We start from the raw sequence: 24,727 nt of genomic DNA, 5'->3' as shown, positions 1-24,727 counted from the left end.
CTAGTCCATCTGTAGCGCTAATGCTAAATGAACAAGGATTGTTGAAGGAGCCCAAGTGAGGACAACTATATGACAGAGTGAAGCTTTCGACTCAAACGTTTCCTCAGTAAATACACAAGGCATGAGTACAAGTTCTATTTCCTATACAGTTTTATATTAAAAACTCCACTGATTGTGTATTTCCGACAGGCTATGGCGCAGCTCCTCATTCTTGCCCACGCACCAAGGCTATGAAGTTATGCAACTTGTGCACTTCCTTCCAAACACAGTGGTGGACAAATTACTAGTCCGGATGAGCAAATTTCATGTCTGGACTATTTGTTTTGTTTTGTGTTCATGGTTGACCAGAAGGAAAGTATGAGTTCAAACATCAAACAAAAGCGCTTTCCCTGTACTGTACAGACGGCTATAATTTCTCCTTCTTTAAAAACGGGTGCACTGTGGTGTCGTGACTGCAAATTTAGCACGGAGCAACACCCTTCAAGACATGCTGCTATGTGAAAAGAATCAACGACAAGGTTGTGTGTGATGAAGCCTCACCTGCTGCCAGATTTGATTATTTTTTCCAAAGCCTGAACATATTGATGTGTTCAGTTCTTCTCATATCGCAGCCATTTGCAAAAATAGACAGAAAATTGACTTTTTATCCATTTCTAATTACATTTGGATAGTGTTACACTAATGTTGCACTAATACTCATCAAACCCCAGATTGTCATGTTACCAAAAAACCAGAAACTCTTCCATCTTGGTGGAAAAGAAAATGCACTGACACTTGAGACTCCTTCCTTATCTTCTTACATCAACAATATTGTGTGTTAGACAAATATGAGCCTTGTGTAAGGTCACAACAAAAATGATCATGTATTACAACATGCGTATTAATATAAACGTTCTGATTTTGGTCACATGGTGTAGACGAGGCTTTGATGTAAACAAATGCAAACTCTGAATCATCTCGAGGGAATAGCGCTTGTTACAAAGCTAAAGGACATGTTGGATAGATGTCAGTGATCCATGAATGTATCGAGGTGTGTAGCACAGCAGCATCAGTTGGTGGTGCTTTGGGCCTTAAACAGGAAGTGGGGTGTCTGAGTAAATGTTGCGGCTTTGCTCAGTTTCGCTTGGCCAGGCTAACGCGAGGAAGCAGATGTCCGATTGTGTGGGAGGTGAGAGTGTGTGTGTGAGAAAAAGTGTTTGTTTGTGGTTTGGCCTGGACAGCTGTTGGTTCCGAATGCCATTACTTCACTGGTGTTTGTTTTATTTCTCTCTCTCTCTCTCTCTCTCTCTCTCATACATACACACACACTCTTGTTTTCAAGCTGGTCTTCTCTCTCTGGAGACAGTGTGTGCCATCTCAGCAAACAGAAGGAGAGAAAGAGTGCTAATGAAGAGTCTTCACTCACTCACTCACTCACACACACACACACACACACACATGGCAGAACACCATGCCAGACAAAGAGGACAAGAGAAAGATTTGCAGATGGCATTTATACCCCCCCCACACACACACACATACATACACACACAAAAATGATCAGCCAAAAACATGTCTATGTTTAATTTCAGCTGACTCCTCCCATGTGTGAACGAAAGCGGGACAAAGAGGACGAGCTGCAGGACGCTGAATAATGTAGCACAGATCAGGTGCATTACCTTTATTTAAACATGTGACACGCGAGACAAATCAGAGAGATAGAGAGAAACCGGCAGCCGGGCCTGTATCAGAGAACGGTGCGGTCCAGTGTTTAGAAAGTAAAAGGATTTGGCAAGGACAGTGATGCTGTGAGCTGTGACATGGTGTTTTGTTGGTGTACCATGAGAAGAGAATCTGTAACAGTTACTGTGAGTTACACTGATAAAGACCATGGCCACAAAAAATTATTTCTTGGTGCAGCTTGCAGGCTCTACTGAATACTATACTGAACACTGGACTGAATACTGAAGTGAATACTGAAGTGAATACTGTACTTAATACTGGACTAAACATTGTAATAAACAACTACACTGAATATTGGAATTAACACTGTACTGAATACTGGACTAAATACTGGACTGAACACTGTACTAAACACTGTAATGAACACTATACTGAGTACTAGATTAAATACTGTACTGAACACTGGACTGAATACTGGACTGAACACTGTACTGAATACTGGACTGAACACTGGATTGAATACATATTAAATACTGGAATGAACAGTGGACAGAATACTTGACTAAATACTAGACTGAACACTATACTAAACACTGTAATGAACACTATTTTTAGTACTGGACTAAATACTGGACTGAACACCATACTGAATACTGGACTGAACACTTTAAGGAACTCTGTAATGCATACTGGACTGAACATTATGATGAACACTGGACTAAATACTGCACTGAACAGTGTAGAGTACTGTGTTGAACATTGTACTGAATACTCAAACAATTTACAGTCTGTACTGAACAAGTGGACTGAATTCTGAACTGTTATCAGGTGGGTACTGAATTGTTTTTAGGTTCTGTCCGCAGTGCTGTATTTGTCTTAATCCTGTACTGAATACTATACTGATTTAGTTTCTATACTGCATACCGAATTTATTTTAAGATTTTATTTTATTGAACTTTATTTTGAGATCCCATTATTGATCACATGGTGAAATTTTGTTTCTGTATTGAATATTGTACTCATTCCATTCTATTATATTGAATACTTTATTGATTTATTTCTATTATACTGGATACTGTATTGATTGAGTTTTTATACTGAATACAGTACTGATTAAGTTTCTATACTAAATACTGAACTTATTTAAAGATCCCACTTTATTGATCCTAATGGGAAATTTCTGGTTCTATACTGAATACTGGAACAATTTAAGTTCTATACTGAATTACTGGCTCTGTCCTGATTACTGTACTGATTGAGTTCTGTAGTGTAATAGAGCTGTGCAGTGTGATAGTGTAATAAAATCTCAACTGTATATGATATATATAATATCTGAAATATTGTGCAAAATTATTTCACAATACACTTTTCTGAGACAGTATGGATCATTATTTAAGAATTATAAACTGACTGGAAGCAGCTACTTTCCCTCTATTTTATTTTTAGACATTAGATGAAGTTTTTGCAGTATTTTTCTTCACTGTCTGATTCATAAGGAAAAATTATACCTGCATAACCATGACCCAAACATCCCACAGTCTGCACTTACCGCTTCCCTCTACTGCAAAATGAGGAAAGTGTGTGTGTGTGTGTTGATGTTAAACCAGGAACACTGATGGTACTTCTTTTAAAGACTATAATTATTTGTTGAAATATTCTAAAAGGGCTCTCCGAAAAAAAAAAATGTAGAAAGCAGCTGTACTGTCTGAAATCCATCTTTTCAGAAATGTCTTCTGGACTAACGATACAGAAGAAACACATTTTTATATTCTGAACATACTGAGTAATATCATTACTCATACACAATTAAACCCAACCTTTAACATTTGAATAAAAAGCTGGTTTGAGATAAACCTGATGGCAGCATCAGGCCTGGCACTGAGAGACGCCATTTTGTGCCTACAGACACTTTCCACTGACTGTGTAAAGGTTGTCTTGTTTTCTCCCTCATCGCTCAATCAACAAGATCCACAGAGCTTAAAGGTCAGATCACGGAGGTTAAACCGATAAGCTGATATGTACTTTGCTGTCTGTACCTTAATCTACATTAACAACCATTAGGAGAGGTGTGTTAACACTTTCTCACATCAGCCACAAAGCTGAACCTTGGCCAACACCAGAAACTCCAAAGAGCTCTCTTCCTCCTCCTGCGGTCACATCTAAAGGTGATAACTTTGGCACTTTCGCTGTGGCTTTGGCTCCCGCCCTCGTAGCCTGAGGGACATGAGATTAACAGCCTGGTTCTTACTGCAGTTGTTGTTGGTGTTGTGTTTTTTTTTTTTTTTTTGTGATAGCTTGGTGTTGCAAATTGCTTCATTAAGCGAGCCCCCTCTGTGCTTTATTGTTTAACTGCCCTGCACTGTGTGAGCTTTCCTGGGAAAGACTGTACACTCTGACTGGTGTGTAACCAGCGTTAGGAATTAGGTCGAGTAAAACAACACTGCATCGATTAAATATTGCTGGACTTATTCATGACTGCAACAAGCAGAATTGTGATGACCAAGTTTACACAGGTAAAACATTTATTTAAAGTGTTAAATATTCTCTATAAGCCTTTTTTATGTACCATGTCATAATACAACTATCTGATATCAGACTGGGGACAAAAAAACTCTCCATCTCTATGGAGATTAAATATTCGAAACATCAGGTGATTGACATTTTGGCAGTAGACACTGGGTCAGTATGGACACTCTGAAGAGTCTGTGGCTACGCACTGTGTCCCCCATCAGAGCCAGCAGGAATGCTTTCAACAATCTGCGCTACAGTAAGGATCCAATCTGTGGGATCGGATCAGATGGCTAGCCTTCGCTCCCCATACACAGACTCAATGCGTCTTTGGTGTCAGTGACCCTGTTGCTGGCTCACCAGTTGTGCTTCTTTGGACAACTTTAGGAACATACTAACCACTGCGTACCATGAGCACCTCACAGGAGCCACTGTTTCCATTATAAAAATGTTTTGTACATAGGATTCTTAATAAAACAACTTGACTTTGATAAAAAAGGAAAAAGAATAAATCTAAGAATATATATTTAAATTACTTAAAGTATACAAATGTATACATTTATAAGTGAAATTTATAATACCAATATTTCTAAATTTCATATATTAAAGATATTTAGGATAAATTTTAAACATTACAAAAAATATTTTATATTTAATATAATATTTTATATATTTAAGGTTTTTTTTTTACATAAACTTATGATAAATTTTAGAACTTTCATTTAATTATTTAAGATTATATTGTGGAAATTTTATTTAACATATTTAAAACATTTTAAAATGTTAAACAATTATTTGGATACATTTTAGAATTTTCTATTTTAATACATTTAAGATGTATTTTAGAATTTTTTTATTTAATATATTTAGGGTACATTTTAGTTTATTTTCTTTAATATATTTAAAAAGGGAAAAAAAACATTTGATTACAGAATGGAAAAATTACATTTGGGAAAAAATAATATATTTGTAAGAATTAAAAGGCAAAATCTTTGTTATTTATTTAATTAAATTGTATTTCATTCATTTTAACTGTTTAAAAGTTTTATTTTTGTGTTAAACTGTTAGTTTTAATTGTGTTAAGGTGTTATATTCAGACGGACTGCACAGGACCCTGGTATTTATAGTATTTTGAGGATGAACCTAATTAAAGTAACCTAATGAGAAAATCTACACTGATTGTGGCTTTAACATAGTTTTGTTTCTTTTTTTTTCCACTCAATTATCAAAGAGTGTCAGCACCTTGTGAATCATCTGCAAGTCTCTGAGCTTTAGATAGAACACAGCTAGTAAATATTGTCTAAGAAGTCAATCATTCAAAGCACCAGGAAGTGTTATGATATTTAAAGCATTTAAAGCCATCGACTGAGAAGGAGAAAGACAAATTAATTCACTATCCTTCATTTTCATTTCACTGAAACGTCACTCAGATAATTGCTGTGAGGAACAGATCGAGTTTGGTGGAAATGGGTGAGGGGGAGTATGATGTGTGAGGGTTTGTGGTACTTTCTGTCTGCATCCTTCAACTGTCTCACCTTCAGAACCAGAGTTAGTGTGAATTAGTGTGAGTTAGTGCGAGTGCGAGTGTGTGTGTGTGTGTGTGAGAGAGAGAGAGAGAGAGAGAGAGAGAGAGAGAGAGAGAGAAAAAAAACATCCATGATTAAAATAAGAGCTGGGGAATTCTGCGTCATTTTATTACCAGACGCAGAAAGACAGACGGCGACCCAAAAAGCAAAACACAATGACAGAGATGTATAGGAATGCATGCTCAGAGAAGAGAGAGAGAGAGAGAACAGACTGAGACAGAAAAACGATAATAAAATAATGAAAAATGCCGCAGAAAGGGTGGAGAACGTGTGGGACTGGTGCCCTGGACAGGAAAAGATGATGCAGGAGCAAGGTGGAAAGACAGAGAGAGAGAGAGAGAGAGAGAGAGAGAGAGAGAGAGAGAGAGAGAGAGAGAGAGACATGAAAGGTGGGGCAGAAAGATGGACAGAGAGAGAGAGAGAGAGAGATGGGAAGAACGTAACAGAAGGACAGAGAAAGTGAGAGAGAGAGAGAGAGAGAGAGAGAGAGAGAGAGAGAGAGAAAAAAGAGATGGCTAGAGAGAGAGAGAGAGAAAGGAAGACTGTAAAGTGATACAGAGAGAAAGAAAGATGAGGAGAGTGAGACAAAGAGAGGGAGAAAAAGTAAGAGGAAGAAAGAAAATGAGCCAAAAATACAGAGAGAAAGAAAGGCAGAGGGGGGAGCTGTGCAAAGAAGAGAGGAAAAGAGAGGAGAAGAGAGGAGAAGAGTAGAAACTTGTAAATTGGCCAACATGCTCCATCATGTACACAGCACCACCCTGCTCTAAACCTCCAGCGGATTCCATAAGACTCAGCAGCTACTCTGCAGAATAAAAGGGGTGTGTGTCTGAGTGTGTGTGTCTAAGTGTGTGTGTGTGGTGTGTGTATGTGTTTGTGGTGTGTGTGTGTGTGTGGTGTGTGTCTGAGTATGTGTGTGGGGGGTGTTCGTCTAAGTGTGTGTGGTGTGTGTCTGAGTGTGTGTGTTTGTGGTATGTGTGTGGTGTGACAGTGTGTGTCTGTGTGTTTGTGTGTGTGTGTGTATGCGTGTATGTGCGTGTGTGTGTTAGAGAGAGAGAGAGAGAGAGAGAGAGAGAGAGAGAGAGAGAGATAATAATGGAATAAGATGACAGACGCCTGCAGCACAGAAACAGGAAGGGGAGGGGCAGAGTTTGGGGGCTCGTCACCTGCTGGCCAATCAGAACGAAGCTGCACTGCTTGCCTTCGCCCTTCAATCCAGCCTACTCATTCCGCCACATGAATAACACCCTGGCACAGAGCCGCACAGAGAGAGAGAGAGAGAGAGAGAGAGAGAGAGAGAGAGCGAGAGAGAGAGAGAGAGAGAGAGAGAGAGAAAGAGAGAGGGTGTGGTGGTGTAGGGGAGGAAAATGAGACATTATAGAAAGAAACAGAGAATGAGGAATGAAAGAAACAAAGAAAGAAAGATAGAATGATCTGATGGGGTATGTGGGAAAAATAACTTTAAAATGAATGAGAAATTAATTCTTTTAAAGAGAGAGAGAGAGAGAGAGAGAGAAAGAGAGCGAGAGAGAGAGAAAGAGAGAGAGAAAATCTTGTGAAAAAATGGAATGAAATTTTATAAGAAAGAAAGAAGGAAAAGAAAGAAAATAAACACAAAGAAGAACCAACAAAGAAGCGTGACAATTACAGAGAGAACAAAATAAACAAAGTCACAATGGCGTGTGAGAAAAAAATAAAGAAATAAACAAAACAATATAAATCTTTTTTTTACTGTTTATAATGAATGAAAAATAAATGTTTTTTTAAAAAAAGAGAGAGACAGAGAGAAAGAAAAAAGAAAGGCTAGTGTGTGTAAGTGAGCAATCAGTGCATCTGAATGAGCAGGAGGAGGAATGAGGGAGTAAAGAAAAAAAAAAGGAACAGAACAGAAAAGGAACCATGAGATGCAGGGGTAGAGGCAGACGGAAAGAATGAGATAAGAGAAAGAGGAGTGAAGAAAAGGACGGAGGACAAGGTTAAAGAGCAAAGAAAATTAAGATAAAGTCAATGCGGAGAAAAAATAAGGGACGATAAAGAAAAAAAAGAGAGGAAAAAAGAGGTAAGAGAGAAATGAAGACTTAAGTGAAACCACAGACAGATGGAGAGAGAGAGAGAGAGAGAGAGAGAGAGGAAGACAGAGAGAAAAAGAGAGAGAGAGTCTCGCTCTCGTCCGCAAGATGAACTCTGTCTGGCTATAAAGTTGGGAAGCGTCTACAGAACACCTGCAGCGGCGAGGACACACACAGCGGGGAGACTCTCCTCCTCAAGCACTGCTCCACATCTAACGTCTCGCAGCAACACAAAAACAACTTCATCTCAATCACTGTGACAGGAAAAAAACGCACGACCAGAAAAACACACCATTTCACACTGGGGACGTTCAGCACGGTTGTATCAAAACACAAAACACACAATTTATTACAACAACAATATGCATCATGAACAGCAGAAAAAAACCAAACAGCCTAGTCGGGACAGGGAGCGTACACTGGTGTGTGTACCCGTGTTCCAGCAGACCACACACTGCGTTAGTACTGACTACTGATCCGTGGCACCACTCATCCTTTAAACAGTGTTCAACTCTGGCCACTTTTAGCAAGGATTCATTCAAACCCTCTCCCGGCGTGCGTGCAAACCGAGGTGTTTTTTCCGTTTGATTCATGGCACAAAAATGCTGTGGTTCCTGACAACTCCCTAACTGGTTTCGTTTTCATGTGAAATGCCCATCTTGTGTCCAACAAAATTACTAACTTATTTCAAACTGATGACTATGTAGCCATTAAATCTGATGCTTTGTGACTCATCTTACTGTAAAAGTCTTTTTTGGGGGGAAAAATTTAGGGAAACATGCCTGTTCTTATGTGTGGACCTTATAAAAGATGCGCTAACGACTTGACGAGTAAAGCATAAAGCTGCTGAGGCAAATTATTAAAATGTCTTTTAAAATGAACCCCCTGTCTATGAGATTCTGTCAAATCAGAAGAGCCAGACTGGTTTCTAACTCACTGGAAGGCTTTGGTGGTGAGCTGAAAAGCATCCCAGTATGCACAGCATAACCTGCGAGTTCTGCGAGCACCACTCATGCTTTACAACCATGCTGAGCTGAAAAGCATCAAATGAACATAGGAAAGGCATCAATGTCAATAATTCACATTATTAGGTTTCGCCACATCTGTATGATCCACATATTTGATGTAGCACAGGCTTGATACCAGATCAAACCTTGGGACCAGCACTGGCTTGTGCAACCCAGTGGCTGGGGAACTAAGCCTGGACTGCTGTAGTGAGAGTGCAGGATTCTAGCCACTGGAAATCACCAGGCGTTGCATCGAGGCAGATAAGTCAAGGCTACGAACACAACACTTGAGCACAAACATAAAGAGCTGAAAAGCATCTCAGATTGCACACTTTACCCTAGGTAGGGCATTGATGCCAATAATTAAGATCTTAACTTTAGAGTAGTTAACTTAGCTTAATTCAGGGGTTGCATCAATAGAACCATCAGTGCTTTGAGCACCACTCTGTACAACCGTGATGAAAAGCATCAACCTAGGGAAGGCATTGATGTCGATATTTCAGTTCTGCAAGAAGCCCTATTCCTACGAGAGTAATTAAATAAAAATAGCAAACCCCTTAACTTAGGAGTGGCATCGATGTGGTGATCTGAAAAGCATTTCAGAGTTCATCCTTTGACCTGGGTAGGTAGGCATTAATAGTGCCGAGAACACTTCTGAGGGGGAACCATATCAGGTTCTACTCCTGACAGCCAAAAAGCCAGGAGTGGCTATACAGTGGGTACAAGTCCACCTGAAATGGACATTTGATGATTGGTCTGATCCGTCTTATAGGGTAGAATTTGGCATTAGCATCAATAGCATGAATCCAACCTGCTTTGTTAACAGTTCAGGCTTGTGGGGTTGGTGTAATGGTGTGGTTATTTTTTTATTTATATACACATATAACCCCTTACCAATACTAGTACCTATTGAGTATTACTGCTGACCACAAGGCCACAAATTGCTCATCTTGAGTCTCATCTTGAGGCTCAGACTAGATGCATGGCCTGATAATCAGTCAAATACCTCCCCAGGGATGAGACCTGAGTCCAGTGAGGCATCTTTGGGATGTTGTAGCATGATTACAGTCTAGTGAAATGGAGTGATGTTCAAAACATTCTTTCTCAAAATGTGAAAGAAAGATTTAAGGATAGTTCAGATACTTCAAAAACAAACTGGACTGCAGTTACATAACAAAGTATAAACCTTGGACACATGTAATATCTGGCGTTTGCTTTGTTGCAGTGCAGCATCCCAACTTGTGACCTCATCCCCCAAACTCAAGTTTCCTTCTTTTCTTTTTTAGCGCCATACCAACACCAAGCCTCCACTTACACAATCCCGCAAATAGCTGCTCTTTCCATGTGGAAGCCATTAAGCCCTTTTCATAAAGTCACCTACTACAGGGCACGTCTGGAGGCCCACCATCATAAAACACATTTAGGGATTTAAAAAAAAAAAAAAAAAAACATTACCAGTACCCCATCAGAGGAAGGAGTGAGGAGTGAGGAGCTCTGCTTGATGCTGTCACATGCTAGGCTAATTAGTAACGGGAAGATGCAAAACAGTCAGGCAAAACATGGTGTTATCCTGGCATCTCCAGGGAATACGGGAGGTCCTCCACGTGGAATGTTTGGATATAATGTGCTCAAAATAAAAAAAAAAAGTCTAATGAGCACATTGTAAATGCAACAGCATGTTTTGTAGTAACAGGGGCCACAAGTATTTACACTATAACGTACAGTACACACAGTGAGATTTTAATAAACCACGCTGAATTTAATAAAAAAAAATCTTTATCCGGGATCAAGTCACACAAGCAAACCGCAAGCATAAACACCTACAGCGCAGGCCACAGACCTCTATACCTGCGGTTCTTAAAATGAGGTCTGTGAAGCAAAGCCAGGGACCTAAGACATTTTTAAATTTCTTACAAAGGTAGAAATCAAATTGTCAAATTGGACTAGTGTGTTCTGGGGTGGAAAGTTCTCGAATAAGAATCTCTACAGTTCTGAGAATATGTTATTTCATCCATCCATATTCTGTAGCAATTATCCTACACAGGGTCAATGGGAACCTCAAGTATATTGCAGAGGACTCCAGGAAGTGGACACCCTTCACGGGGTACCAGCCCATCACACTCACACACTACAATTTAGTGATGCCAATCAGCCTATCTATGAACTGGGGAAAGAAACCAGGGGCCCCCCGGAGGAAGCCCCACAGGGAGGAGGCAGCGTCTGAATCCCCAACCCCTGGAGATGTGAAAGAGTTTTTCCAGGGTATCCTGATGAGTCCTGTAACATAATCACCAACAATCTTATGACTAATCCGCTCCTGAAAGATACAACAGGGCAAAAAACATGCTAAAATCAATGACAAGAAGATAAATAAAGCTTGCGAGCAGAGTTCATGGGTTCGAAAGTAATGGCTATTCATGAGCAGGTTTTTAAGCAAGCACTCTGAGTGGGCGGGGCCAGAACTCCCATCACTCTCCCTTGTCAATCAGAATGACACTAACCGGAGAAAAGGGTGGATAATGCTTTTCTCAGTGCGAGGTACACTGCTCTGTGACATCACAGTTTAAAAAGATAATTGGCTTCATGTGTCAAAAAAAAAAAACTATCACCATAATTACCATAATGAGTTAATATACTCAACTGTTAATTCTTCATTTCTGACCATATAATATTATGATATTTGTAGTGAAGCATGAGATCAGGAGATCTGGTGTATAAATCGTGGCATCCTTTCAGATATTCCTCTATTGAGAAAGCATCACCATGACGATAGAAAAATGACGAATTCTCTATTCTGATTGGTCACAAGGCTCTGATTCATTTCCTATAACAGCATCTCTGCCTGTAGCCCCATCTGAAAAGTTTGTACTAATAATAAAACAAATTTTTATTATTATATTTTTTTAGTTCTAACTTACAAAGGTACAACTGTCAGCTATGACAAGATGTTCATTTCGAGCGGACATTGTAAGGAGTCTCCAGTATCAGCACTTTGGAATACTTGTGCTTTGCTTCCAGAGATTTATAGCTGCTATAATAAGTAACAACAGGAAATAGCTTGTTTCTTGAACTAAGTAACTATAAACAAAATAAAAAACAATAGTACAGCTGTATGTCATTCTTTGGCAACCGTTGGCAGTGTTGTGGTATAATCAGACTAAAACACGTTCTTCGTGTTAGAACTCATCACACCGCTGCATCATTGATTATTTTCCTGTTTTTACTTCTTACTTAACTGACTGTATGAGACTGACCATGTCCTGAATCACAAAATCCATTTGTACAAAAATGCAAAAATATGTTTTGTTTTTTTTTAAATATGATTCACAGCAAATGTGCTCTTATTTCACTGAGAGAGCTTCAGAGAGATTAGTCAATCCAAATAATAAACGCTTGCAGCTCTTTTAGAGGTCATTCCTGTGTGTGAAACTTTGTGTATTCGATATAAAAGGTGTGTGACTCAGATGTGTTTCTCTTGCGAATGAAAGCTGTTCTTTTCACAGAAAACTGATTTTATAAAAGCAAGAGATATAAGAAGAAAATAAATAAAAATGATAGCGCAAACTAATTGCTGTGTAAAGACAGTTTCAAGCTAATACCCAGGATTGGTGGAGCAGGACAAAGGGGTGGAGGAGACATCAGAGGGAAAAAAGAAAAATCCTGTAGCAAACAGTTAAAAAATTACACTTTTTAATTGAAAAAGTTTATATATAAATAGACCTGATTGCATATTTTCGGTTGTTAAAATAGGTTTTTATTAAATTTTATTATTATTTTTTATTTATTTGTTCAAGTGAATCCTGCATTTTTCATTAAAAAAATGTTTTGTTTTGGTTTTGTTTGTTTTTTTTACAATATCAAATATTGCTTATTATCAGGAAAGTAAAACTGTGACATCTCTACTCTGTTTCTGTTGTGCATTCTTAAGAATTTCATCCATTTTTTTTTAAACATTTTTATGTTTTTACTTCATGCTGTTATTTCAGCTTGAACTGGATCGGTACTGAAAGCCAGGAAACGTGACTCCCGTCTCAACTCTTTTGTTCCGCTCTCGAGTCTTAAGGCTATTCGTTTAAACAAGACGGTAAAACGTTCAAATCAAATCAAATTTCCTTTCTGTACACAGACCCTTGCTGAGGTTTATAGATTGAACCACGCTATCGAACATGTGGTGAAAGTTTGCATAAAAGACTCTAAAGAAATGAATTCCGGTTAGAAGAGGAATGGCCTGATTAGAGCTAATTGCTTCCTGCTTCCAGGAAAAAGATCTGATACACATCGGGCAAGGAATTCAGATTTGAATCAGTGTGTAAATGCAGGTTAAGGAGTGTGAGTAATGCCAGCGCTGCCACATCCTCTGCTGCTCGGCCAGGGCCAGAACTGCACCCAAGCCCACGCTGGGTCCTGTTAACGTCTGCACGCTCGCTTCACTTTAACAGCTCCAGAAATTCGAAAAAGTTCACAATTTACGTTACTGCATCCGAGTACATACGTCTGTGTGTTGTTCTCAGTACAAACTTGTGGCGATGCAAACAAGCAGAGTTATATCACAGGGATCATAGGTTACTGCATGCTGCTTCACAAACAAACGGTCCATGTGCCGACCGGGTGAAACTCCTCCTTCTCTTCACAAAGCTTTAGTGAGAGATTCAAGCTGCAATCACAGCTTCATTGTCTTTGCTGCACTTCTATAAAAAGAGGCAGATTTTTTTTTTGCAAGACGTGATACGCATCACGTTGTGGAGGTGAGGTACACTCGCAAAATCAACAAAAAAAAAAACCAAAAAAACACTGATTATATAATGTCTAGATTTTTTTTTTTTTTTTTTTTTTACAAATTTTTACATTTTTTTTTAAATAAATGGCTGAATAATGAAAAGGAGAAAAGAATTTAAAATCATTTAAAAAAAAAATTTAAAAATAATAAAGTTTTTTACAACATCTGAAGAGTTTGTAGCTTAATTATTTAAAAAAAAAAAACACTTATCTCATAAAAGCAAAGTATAGTGTGACATCATTTATTTCGATATTGATATGATATCTTCATATTATAAGCTACTTACTTGGCGGCATGCTGTTATTGGAGTTTAGTGCTTTTACAGTCACCACTGTTTTCCGATAAGAGAATGTCCTGAAGTGGTTTATTCCTCTTATACCACAGGAAGTTGGCAGTACAAGTCCCTGTGTTCGAGCTGTTACTATAGAAATGATGACGGAACGTATGGTATACTCATACATGAATATGTAATAAACATCATCTGACCAATCAGAATTGAGAATTCAACAGCACTGCAGTATCCAGGTTATATGATCCACATGCACGTGTTTTCTGTTCCTGCCAAACTTCAGCTACTGATTCACTACTGGAGATTTAAAAAAAAAAGATTTAATAGGTGAAAAATTTCACATTTAATACCATTCCAAATATATTCGTACATCCAGAAAAAATAAAAAGCCCCACAATGAGGTTTAACGGTATTTAACACGAGAACATTGTTAGTACTTTTAATCAGAGGAATTAAAAGTCATCAAATTTCCAGGACCATAACTAGAGCTTGATGAAGATAGCTTTAGAGCAGGTTTACAGATTTATTTCACAAGGCTTAATTTAACGTTTTAACAGAAACACACTGAAAAGTTGTTTTCCCCTAGAAAGTTATCAGCTGTGGACTAAACTGCAGGTTTGTGTTGCGGTGTGTTTCCTAGGTAAGGTGCTACGTGGGTGGTGTAATCGGTCACGTGACCAGAGTCGATTACGTCAGACGTGCCCTCGAGGATGGAGACGATCCGTATCTGAGGACGTCAGAGCAAACTACATATATATATATGTAACTAAACGTTTATATCATTGCTACAGAAAAGGTGAACGATAGCATCTTATCAAATCTAGTTCTAGTTCGATCAAACTTTTTATTATACTATATATAAATATATATATATATATATATATATATATATATATATATATATATATATAATATAGAATGTATATGCAAATATATATAATTGCATCATTATGAAAAAATATGATTTTTTAAGCTTTTTTTTTTTCTGCTGAAAAACACCAGCTTTTCCACTAACTTGGCTGCATTACATTTTTTTGTAAAGGGGACTTTTTTCATCACGGCAATGTTGAAGAAGAAAATAAGATTATTTTGAAAAAAAAAATTTTTAAGTTGTATTTATTTTTTAGCTTTTATTTTAGCTTTTCTTAACATTTTTTTGTATTTAATATTATTAGTAATGTTAAAAAGTATTTAACATGTTTTATTAGAATAAAGTGTAAATACTGATACATTCATATTTCTTTAAAAAAAAAATTCAGTTATGTATTTAAGTGGTTTATTTCTAATTATCTATCAGTTACTGCAATGTTTGGTCCTTTTTTATAAATAAATAAATAAATAAATATGTAACCAACAGTGGTATCGACTGTAACCACATTTCACTTTATTTTTACCATTCATCCAAACGAAATGCAATAACAACTGATTTCATTTATATTACTTAATATAAACTTAAACTTAAAAAAAGAAAACAACAACAACAAAAAAACAATATTTTCAGAAACACCCAAAGCCCACACGTGCAGAAAACATGGCTAATTTCCAAATAGCTCGCTATAGGACATCAAGTGCACTACTGAATGGTATCCAGAAGATTACTTCACACCACTGAGAGTGCACTTGGGGAAGGGATTAGGGGTCCGTTTGGGATGAAGCCCCGCAGAAGCCCCGCTGCACCGCTCTCCTCTCCTCTCCTCTCCTCTCCCTGTCTGCCTCTGTCATACCTGCAGCTGCTGAACCTACCGCTCCTGGTTGCCAAAATATATCCAGGCAACTCAGTGAAAGTTTTCCAAACATATTTATAAAGAAATAAGACTTTCTTACTTGCTGTACATCACTGTTTACACATAACTCGGATTAATTAGCAAATCAAAACTAGCTAACTTGGAACCTAAAAAAAACGATGTACTTCTGTGCAGCACGTCCATTTTTGTGTGTTTTAAGAGATTAGTTGGACTTTTATCCTTGTCTTGTGCAACAGAAAAGCTAGCAAATCTCGACCAAAAAAAGGAAAAACTAGGACAAGTTTCTTGGCGCATTTCGTCTGTAGCAGTAACGAAACTAACGCGCTCCCTGCTCTGTTAACGGCTCACTACCGTACTAAACAGTATACACTAACACTACGTCCGTGTAATCCCCGTACTATTCTACCATACTACGGAGTGCAGTAGTGTGCAAGTGTGGACATTAGCAGTGTTTATGTGTGTCAGCATGGCTAGCCGTTTAGCAGAACTGCACTGGGAGCTCCGCCACACGCCAAACTCACTCGGTCAAAACGTTTTTCCATGAAAAAAACAAACTAGAGCAGAATAAAAGTGTACGTTACCAGGGGAGATCCGAGTTGACTTTCGAACCATCCAAATACTGGTCTTCACTTCAAAACTCAACGTTAATTCCACACAAAATGGGTGTATATACATATATAGATGTAATTTTTTTCTCTACTCGTCAACCACCAAGGAGGTGGACATCATCGACTCAGCTATGCCCCGCCCTTCGGCTCAGCAACGCTGCGTGTTTGCATGCCCTCTCTCACCGACAGCCAATCACAAACGACCGCTGTGAATGCCCTCGTCGCGGATTGGTCCGCCAGAATGACAGCTCCATTCGGATTGGGCGAATGGAACTCCACTGACTACACCAGCGTTCACGTTTAGGGGTGTGTCCTGACGTCATCTGCTAGCCAGCGGAGAGGTAAACAATCCAGTCCTTATGAACTTAGTGATATTATAAATATATAAATATAAAAAGAAATATATAAATAAATAAGCCACACTGGTACTTTGCCTCCTTATAAGAACATTTGTGCACAATATAAATAATCGTAATTCATAATCGAAATGCTAAAAATGTAATCTAATATTTTATTTGTGAATAAACTACAACAACAACAACTACAACAACAATAATAATAATAATAATAATAATAATAATAATAATAATAATAATAATAATGATGGTAATAATTATATAATAATATTTATTTATTTATTTTACTTTCCATCAGGGTTACCAGGAAAATCTGTGTCATGTGACAAGTTATTGCACTTAGTTCCTGCAACTTAGTTTTTATTCTCCTGAGCTAGTTTTCATTTCTGATTTTATTCTTTGGGTCTATTTCGTGCTCTTACATCTTTCATGTGGCATTAAAAGGCAATCCAATGTACCCCCTTCAAAAAGGTTTTAAATAGAAATGGCTTATATATCTGTCTTCTGCAGATTAGTGTGTTCAGATCCCCATTGAATTCCCCAAAGGTTTTTCAGTTTAAAAAAAAGAAAAGAAAAAAAGTTCTGTCCTAGCTTTAAGCTCACATTTGTATTGTTCTTCCAGAAAAAAAATCCCCCACCCTGACTTCTGAGAACCCTTTTTTTATTTTTTAAGAAATATATTAAGATATGTTGTTAAAGAACATGCCATACAAATGCAAAAAGGCAATTTTCCCCAGAAAATCTAACTGCAAATGAATTATATGTTGCCTTGATTTCATCTTCAAATTCTTATGTGGGTGGTGTAATTGGTCTCATGACCAGAGACATTTATTTCAGGAAGAAGGCAATCACAATCAGAGTTTTATTTAAAAAAAAAAAAAGGCAGAAGAAGCAGTGCACCGCTATTTATACACTACTTTTATTATATATAATGGTGAAATGGTTTATTACAGATGTGTAATGATGGTAATTACACTGTTATGTAATCTATATGGGCTTGAGCATGTGAACAACGTGTCATATTTGGCTGATAACATTGCAACTTTAACATACAAGTTATAAAATTATAAGATGTATTCACAACACTTTTCCCAGTAACATTTGCTGGTGAAGTGACTGAGGCTTCTTCTCTCCTGACTGAACAATGTGACCCCCGACGGAATATCATCCTGTGTACGGGGTGTGTCTCTAGGATCTCTGTGGACACTTAAAATGCAGTGATTTTTTTCTTTACTTTTTTTCCTCTATTTATTTATTTTTTTTAATGCATGTGGCGTTACAGACCTATTATGTGTGTGTGTGGGTGTTTGGGTTGGGTGTGAGACTTCCAGTCTGTGTGCTTTACTGAGCCTCAAACCTAAAGTGCATGTGCACAGACATGTGAGTTGCATGTCCTGTGTATATAAAAGATTTATGTTTGTGTGTGTGGGTGAAAGGGAGCGAGCGAGAGAGAGATAGAGGTTGCATTACAGCGTGCATGATGCATCATGACTATAATGGTGACAATTACTGGAGCATTGCCTGGTTGGAAAACAAAATGAATGCAAGCTTAAATTAAAGTGAAAGTCCGGCTTAACATATGCTGACTTGTGTTTTGCTGTTCAACACCCTTGACATTATGGATGTTCCAAAAAAGTATTTTAAAATATCAAAATTTTTTAGCAATATGACAATATCATTCAAACCAAAACAGCAAACAATAATTATGCTTTTGTTACAAGACAAACAATTGTTGTTTTCATTGCTGTCACAGCATGCCGTTTATAAATTCACTCATCTAATGCCTTATCACTTCATCATTGCTTTGCTTTGGACTTGCCGTTTCCTTCTTCTTATTATGTGCAGGAAATTTGGATGTCCAATTGAAATGTTCAGTTATCATGTGTGTGTACATGTGTACATGTACATGTGTACGTGTGTACGTGTGTAGACGAAAAAAGGTGACTTGGAGGTTGAGGTTGATTGTTATCTTTCAGCTCAAGCAGGACTCACTTTCAAAGCATGCACACACACACACACACACACAGAACCTATGATCAAAACACTGTGTCATACCATAAACAAATAATCTGCCCCTGTATCATCCGTCCATCTTCCTGGGTGGTATAAATCATGTTTACAGCTGGAACATAGTGTTCATGTTTCCTAGGTGTTTAACACGTCAGCGGAGAAAGCACCATTCGCTGGCTGTCTCTCCGTCTTCAGACTCACCATCCTTCCGGTCGACTGGAAAAACCAACATTGTGTGCATGTGGGAGTGAAGGGCAACGTGGGCTGCAGAACTGTTGCCGATTCTCAGTGGGTGAAAAAGCAGGTCCCTGTGTAAATGCCATTGTCTATCTTCTTCATTGAATGTGTTTGATGAGTGGAAAGTGTTGGAGGGAAATTAGCACAAGCTCCATGCCGTGATTTTCTACCACTGCCATAGATAAAAAGGAATTACTGAAAAGAAATAAATAGACCGGAAAGTTACGGAAAGTGTTCTTTAAAAACTGTCAAGAGCACATTGACCTTACTGCTTCACACCACCTGCATTGGATTGTGCTTTATTTCTGACATATTAAATCTGGCTCAGCTGATTCACTCATATTAATATGGATTAAAACCCTTAGAATTACTCAATGAATCATTATTTTCCTTCAGCACATCCTGAAGTGTTTTATTCTTTTTTAATGTTTTGAACAGCCACAAAGCAATATGATACCTGTTATGACTTATAACTGTTATAGCAGTTATACTCTGTCATTTACTGACACCCCTGTTTCTCTGAGTCCGTTTCTCTGTCTAAAAAGGCAGCTTGTCATGTTGGTGAGAAAGGAATTGCATAGTATTTGAAATTACCTCAGGAAAATAGTATGCAGATCACAGCATAAGCAAAGAGGGTTACAGGGAAATCAAGACAGAAGAGAACAACCAGAATGGTTCCATCTAAGACTAAGGCTAACTTGTGGAGGTGATGGGCTACAACAACAGAAGACAACATCAGGTTCCACTCCTGTCAGCTAAGAAACAAAACTTTGAGGCTACTTTAAACAAACTGGACAGTTTTAATTGTATGAATGAACAGGTGTGCAGGGGTTCCTAATAAAGTGACCAGTAACTGTATTTTCCTCTGAGACATGTAAGATTGTAGAAAGCTTCAACCCATGACATGTTCAGCATAGTGTTAATGCTATTTTTTTTTTTTATCATACATTGTCCTTCCCCTTGTAAATTGGTCTTTTTCTAGCCTTCATTTGCATTTACTCAAATATGATTGGTTCCTATATTTTATGTTGTATTAGCATTGTAAGATTTGTAAATGTTAATTGTTGGGTCAGTTTATTCTGTTTGATTTATTTACACACACACACACACACACACACACACACATATATGTATATAAAACCTTTATGGTGACCTTAACAACCTAAAATGGACCATCTTTCTGCTGGAAAATGTAGTTAAACATAATGTCTGTATTTGCTCCACTATTCTTTTCAGTACAAGGTCTTTCCACTTACTCTTGCATTTCCTGGTTGTCTTTCTCCGACACATTTTCCTGTTGGATTAAATGGGTCTTGTGCCAAAAAATCCTGCTGCATCAGTGGTTTGAGAAAGTTCTTTAGTTTTCACATGAATTCTTACAAAGTGCTGGACTGTCACCGAAAATCAATGCAAGTGTAAGTGGTGTCAATACACCTGGCATCATCCCAAGTCTTGTAATTGTTTTAGATGTTGTTTACTTGTTCGTTTCTCCCCGTCTGAAGAGAAGATTCCTCTTGATCCTTGCTGGGGAGGTAACCTAAGACATACATTATTCACAATGAACAGATAGTTTTAATGTTCTCATATAAAAATAGATAGAAGGAGATAAGATATGAAAATAGAAGATGACAATTTGGGGGGGGGTCAAAATAGGTAAATAGTTTGCTTAAATTTTTGTAAACTGCAAGCAACTCAATTTATTACAATATCATGGGCTAGTCAAAGCAAAAACAATAACTGCACAAACAGGATTTTTTAAAAATTCCAGGCAATTGAGAACAATTAGGAGTTAAAATGATGTATGAGGAAATATCAGACTCAGACTTTCCACACAGTATTGACACTGCTGCCATTTGTACATGTTTTTTCAGTGTTTCGGGGGATATGGTGGTGGAGTTCATATTTCAATTAAACGAAAAGAAGGCAAAAAATCCTTCCGATCTCGGCCACGGGCACTTCTGGTTTACATCCGAATACATATACAAATATTTGGAGCAGCAGAAAGATGATACAGCTGGTGCTCTTGCATTATGCCCCTACTCCTAACAAAGCAATGACTGACCTCAATGCAGTCTGCCTCTTCAAATATTTTTGTTGTAAGATTGTATAAGATTTTCACTTGGGAAACAGTCAGGAATGTAGAAGATCCATGGATCTGAGAGTACCAAAGAGTCAGGAAACAAAACAATCAGGAATGTTGAAAATCCATGGATCTGAGTGTATGAAAGCTTTGGAAAACAATACGAAATGTTAAAGATCCATGGATCTGAGAATACCAAATGGTTAAGAAACAGTCAGGAATGTTAAGGATCCATAGATCTGAGAGTACCAAGGATTTAAGAAACAATCAGGAATGTTGAAGATCCATGCATGTCAGAGTAACAAAAAGTTAAGAAACAGTCAGGAATGTTGAAGATTCATGGATCTGAAAGTTTATAGCTTCAATTTCCAGAGAACTCTGGGAACATTGTGAGGATGGGATGCAATTCTGTTTCATGGCACCATGCACATGCACAAGCCAATTTACCAACATGTTTTTTTAGGAGGTTGGAGGAAACCTTAGAACCTGTAGAAAGCAAACACAAACACAAATAGTACATGAAAAACTCTAGGGACAGAAACCTGAGCTCCGGATTGAACTGAGAACCCTGGAGCTATGAAGCAGCATCCTGTTGCATCCTATTTGTTGCATCGTGATGTAATAGGATTTTATTTAATGTAATGCAATGAACCTAAATCTAGATTCTGATGTGGTTTTGCTGTGGCATCATGAACATCTATGGGTAAATATTTCATTACAAGTCTGTAGCAGAACAGAAGCTGAAAAAACAAGTTCAACCATTGGAAAATTTGGTTAGAATTGAACAAAATTTGTAAAGAGAACTCAACCACAACATGCTCAACCAATTCTGTTGGCTAAAACAACGGACAAATGGTTTGAATTGGTGTGGTTTTTCTGGGTAAAACTTTTGCACAGCTCTTTTGTTCTGACAATCAGGAAGTGTAAATTCATCTGATTTTCTTTACCAAATGCAAATGTTTGTTTATACCCATCGACATTCCATGCTTTTTCTCCGCTTTGCTGCATTGCACTGCAGGCTTCCAGTTGGTGCTTCGTATCACAGCAAAATGTATGACTGTCAGTGACGATGAATGAGTTTGAATGGAATATTCACGGCAGGAATAGAGTGACCTTCTTGCTTTTCAAAATCCAAGTGATTGAGTTCTGCTGCTAGGGAAGCTTGACAATGCTGTGCTTTGTGTTGCCAGCTTGAGTTATGATGTCGACATTCTCAACCTTTTTTTTTTATCCATTTTGGGGAGCTTTACACCCAATTCTGACTCAGCAGTTACTCTAGTCATATATTTAATTCATTTTTCAAACTGGTACACACTTTTTATTTTCATGAAACTATGGATATGCAATTAGCATACAGTTGAGCATACTGATAATAATTAGGCTACTGAAATAAATATTGCTTTAGCACCTTTTGAGAAGGTCCAGTAGTATACTAACAAGGGATATATTGCAAATATATTGTCAGGAACACTAAAAAAATCACAATTCTATTTTTTTTATATATGGTGGTCTGGGAAAAACCCATCAGATGGCACCTGAATTCTGTTAAACAGCTTCAAATTTTAGTTTTTCTAGTATACATGTTATATTTCTACAATCTCTACTTAACAAGAAAACATAAACATGTTAGTAAAAACAGTCTGTTTGCTAAAAGATGTCTACACCCTTGCTAGTTATGTCTGATTTCCTTACACAGTGAATGAAGTTGTTGGATAGTTACATAAGCATTAAGTCATAAGCCTTTGTAACAAGATCTGGTCATGTGAACATCAAAACAAAGAGCAATTGCATGAGAGAATTTTACCTCAGAAGCTGATACGTTGATGTTAATAGTAAGAACTTATTTAGTGTTGAATTCTTCAAAATGCGGCACTAATTTTGGATTTTTCCACTAGACAAAGTGAATGTAGATGTAGGCGGGGATTATTTTTCACTTTTAGGTCTTCAGAATCCATAGGATGAAACCATGTGAAGGGTTTTCCCAGCTGCTGCACATCTATCACATAGATGACATTTCCGAGCATTTTTTGAGGAGGTGGTCCAGAAACGGTGACCGAAGGTACCGCAAAAAAGTCACACAGAGGGCACAGAGTGCAGCCTGGAGAGCAGTGGAGGCCACCGCCTTCACAAATTCAACCACACATAAATAGGAAGCTGTCACTATGACAACGGATGAGGTGGATTCAGTGAAGAATTGTGAGTACGGGGCAGAAAGGTCAAAGCACATATAGGTTTCCTGAAATAAATGAGAAAACAAACAAAAAAAATACTGAAATGAACTGGGTTCAGGTAATACATGAAAAGGTTTTAAGAGGGGTTTCCATGGATTTGAACCATTTGATAAGAATGAACTTCAAGTCTATGATGCTTGTAATATGTTCCACATAGAGAGATGTATACTGGGGAGATTTAATTTAAGATTTAAAAAAAGAAAGAAAGAAAGAAAGAAAGTAAAAGCTGGACCTTTTGTTTAATTGGGAAGTGCTGAGTGCTTCAAATCAGATAAATAAGACTGACAGAAGATCCGATACTGAGAGGATTCAAAGTCTGCTCAAAGAATGAGATTAGTGGCATGCAAGTTAATAAGGAATATATACACAATACAAGGCTAATAAACTTTATTTGTCAAGTAAGAATCTCACAAAATGATAATTTGCCATTCAAAAAATGTGCTAATCCATCTCAGGATACAAAATCACTTTCTTTTTTTTTTACTGCTCTTAAATGAGTCACAGCGTTGACTTGTTTAGCATAGAATTAGCAACTTTAAGATTACTTTACCAACACATTAAGATTTGCTTTAAAACAATAGATATCTATTTTAGATAAAAAGGTTGGACTTTTAAAATGACCAAAATCATCATTCAATTTCATAATACCATTGAAAAGAGAGAGGGGAAAAAATCATTTCCTCTTCTCATGATCTACAGGAAATTCCGATATCCAAGTATCTGGAATTTTCTAAATATTTCCTCAGTTTCACACATTACATGAATAAATAATAACAAATATTTTAATCATTATATTTGTAAATGATGAGCTGTCAAAATCAGAAATGCTGTGTCAGAAATCCTGCTTAAAATGCTGTGGAATGTGTAAGTTTTTATTTATTTTCTATACATTTTCAAAAGCCCAGGAGAATCGCCTGTATCAATATTAATATCTGAACATACATTATTTAACTGCTTTTGATAGTAAGGAAACATCAGCTGAATCAAACCTACTAAATGTTTTATTGCCAAAAAAAAAAATTCTAAATATCATTTTTCCCAAAGGCAGCAACATATAAATGTATTACCATTTAAAAAAAAAAAAAAAAAAAAAAAAAGGTCTACTAGATGATAATCACATTTTACTCAAAGGAATGTAAACATTTGGTCCATTACCTTCATGTAGAAAGAGAACTCGACCACGTTACACTGTAGTTTCTATAGTTGATCTGTTCACCAGAGTGCCGGCCAATATGAAAAAAACCCTCACATAATAGGGTTTTTCTCAGATGTACATTCCTAGGATGTTTGTTCTTTTTTTAGAATTGGTCTGGAAAGCTGCTTATAGGAAAACATTGCGATTACAACGCAGATTTCTGGCCTTTTTCAATGGATGTACATGCAAGGGGAGGTAGTAGCATATGGTTCTTGTGGAATTACTGGTGGAAACAGCTTCATGAGAGATTTCGGTGGGATTTATAAGGTCGTAAATAATTGATAATGGAAGATGGAATGGAAGCGAGTGAAAAGTGCAGGAGTAGGTGAGGAGATTAAGCGTTAGCTGTCTATACTGGGTGTACAATTAC

General features: G+C 37.5%; 1 protein-coding gene across 3 annotated transcripts in view; it reads right to left on the bottom strand.

Moving 5' to 3' along the window:
- vdra (vitamin D receptor a) overlaps nt 1-16,391 on the bottom strand; it is a 76,164-nt gene extending 59,773 nt beyond the window's left edge. For 2 of the 3 annotated variants that reach the window (XM_058409035.1, XM_058409034.1), the window contains exon 1: nt 16,222-16,391. Coding sequence is in view for 2 of the 3 variants with exons in the window: in XM_058409034.1 (XP_058265017.1) it covers nt 16,222-16,315 (94 nt within the window). In the remaining variant the exon portion in view is untranslated. Of the gene's footprint in view, nt 1-13,892; nt 14,007-16,221 lie in introns of those variants that run through there. The other variant, XM_058409033.1, reaches the window with a different exon arrangement.
- Between the last annotated feature and the right edge of the window lie 8,336 nt (nt 16,392-24,727).

The sequence above is a fragment of the Hemibagrus wyckioides genome, linkage group LG15 (assembly GCF_019097595.1).
Source record: "Hemibagrus wyckioides isolate EC202008001 linkage group LG15, SWU_Hwy_1.0, whole genome shotgun sequence".
In the NCBI taxonomy this organism is placed as follows: Eukaryota; Metazoa; Chordata; class Actinopteri; order Siluriformes; family Bagridae; genus Hemibagrus; species Hemibagrus wyckioides.
Note: the sequence above shows the minus strand (reverse complement) of the source record. Positions and strands in the feature narration are given on the sequence as shown.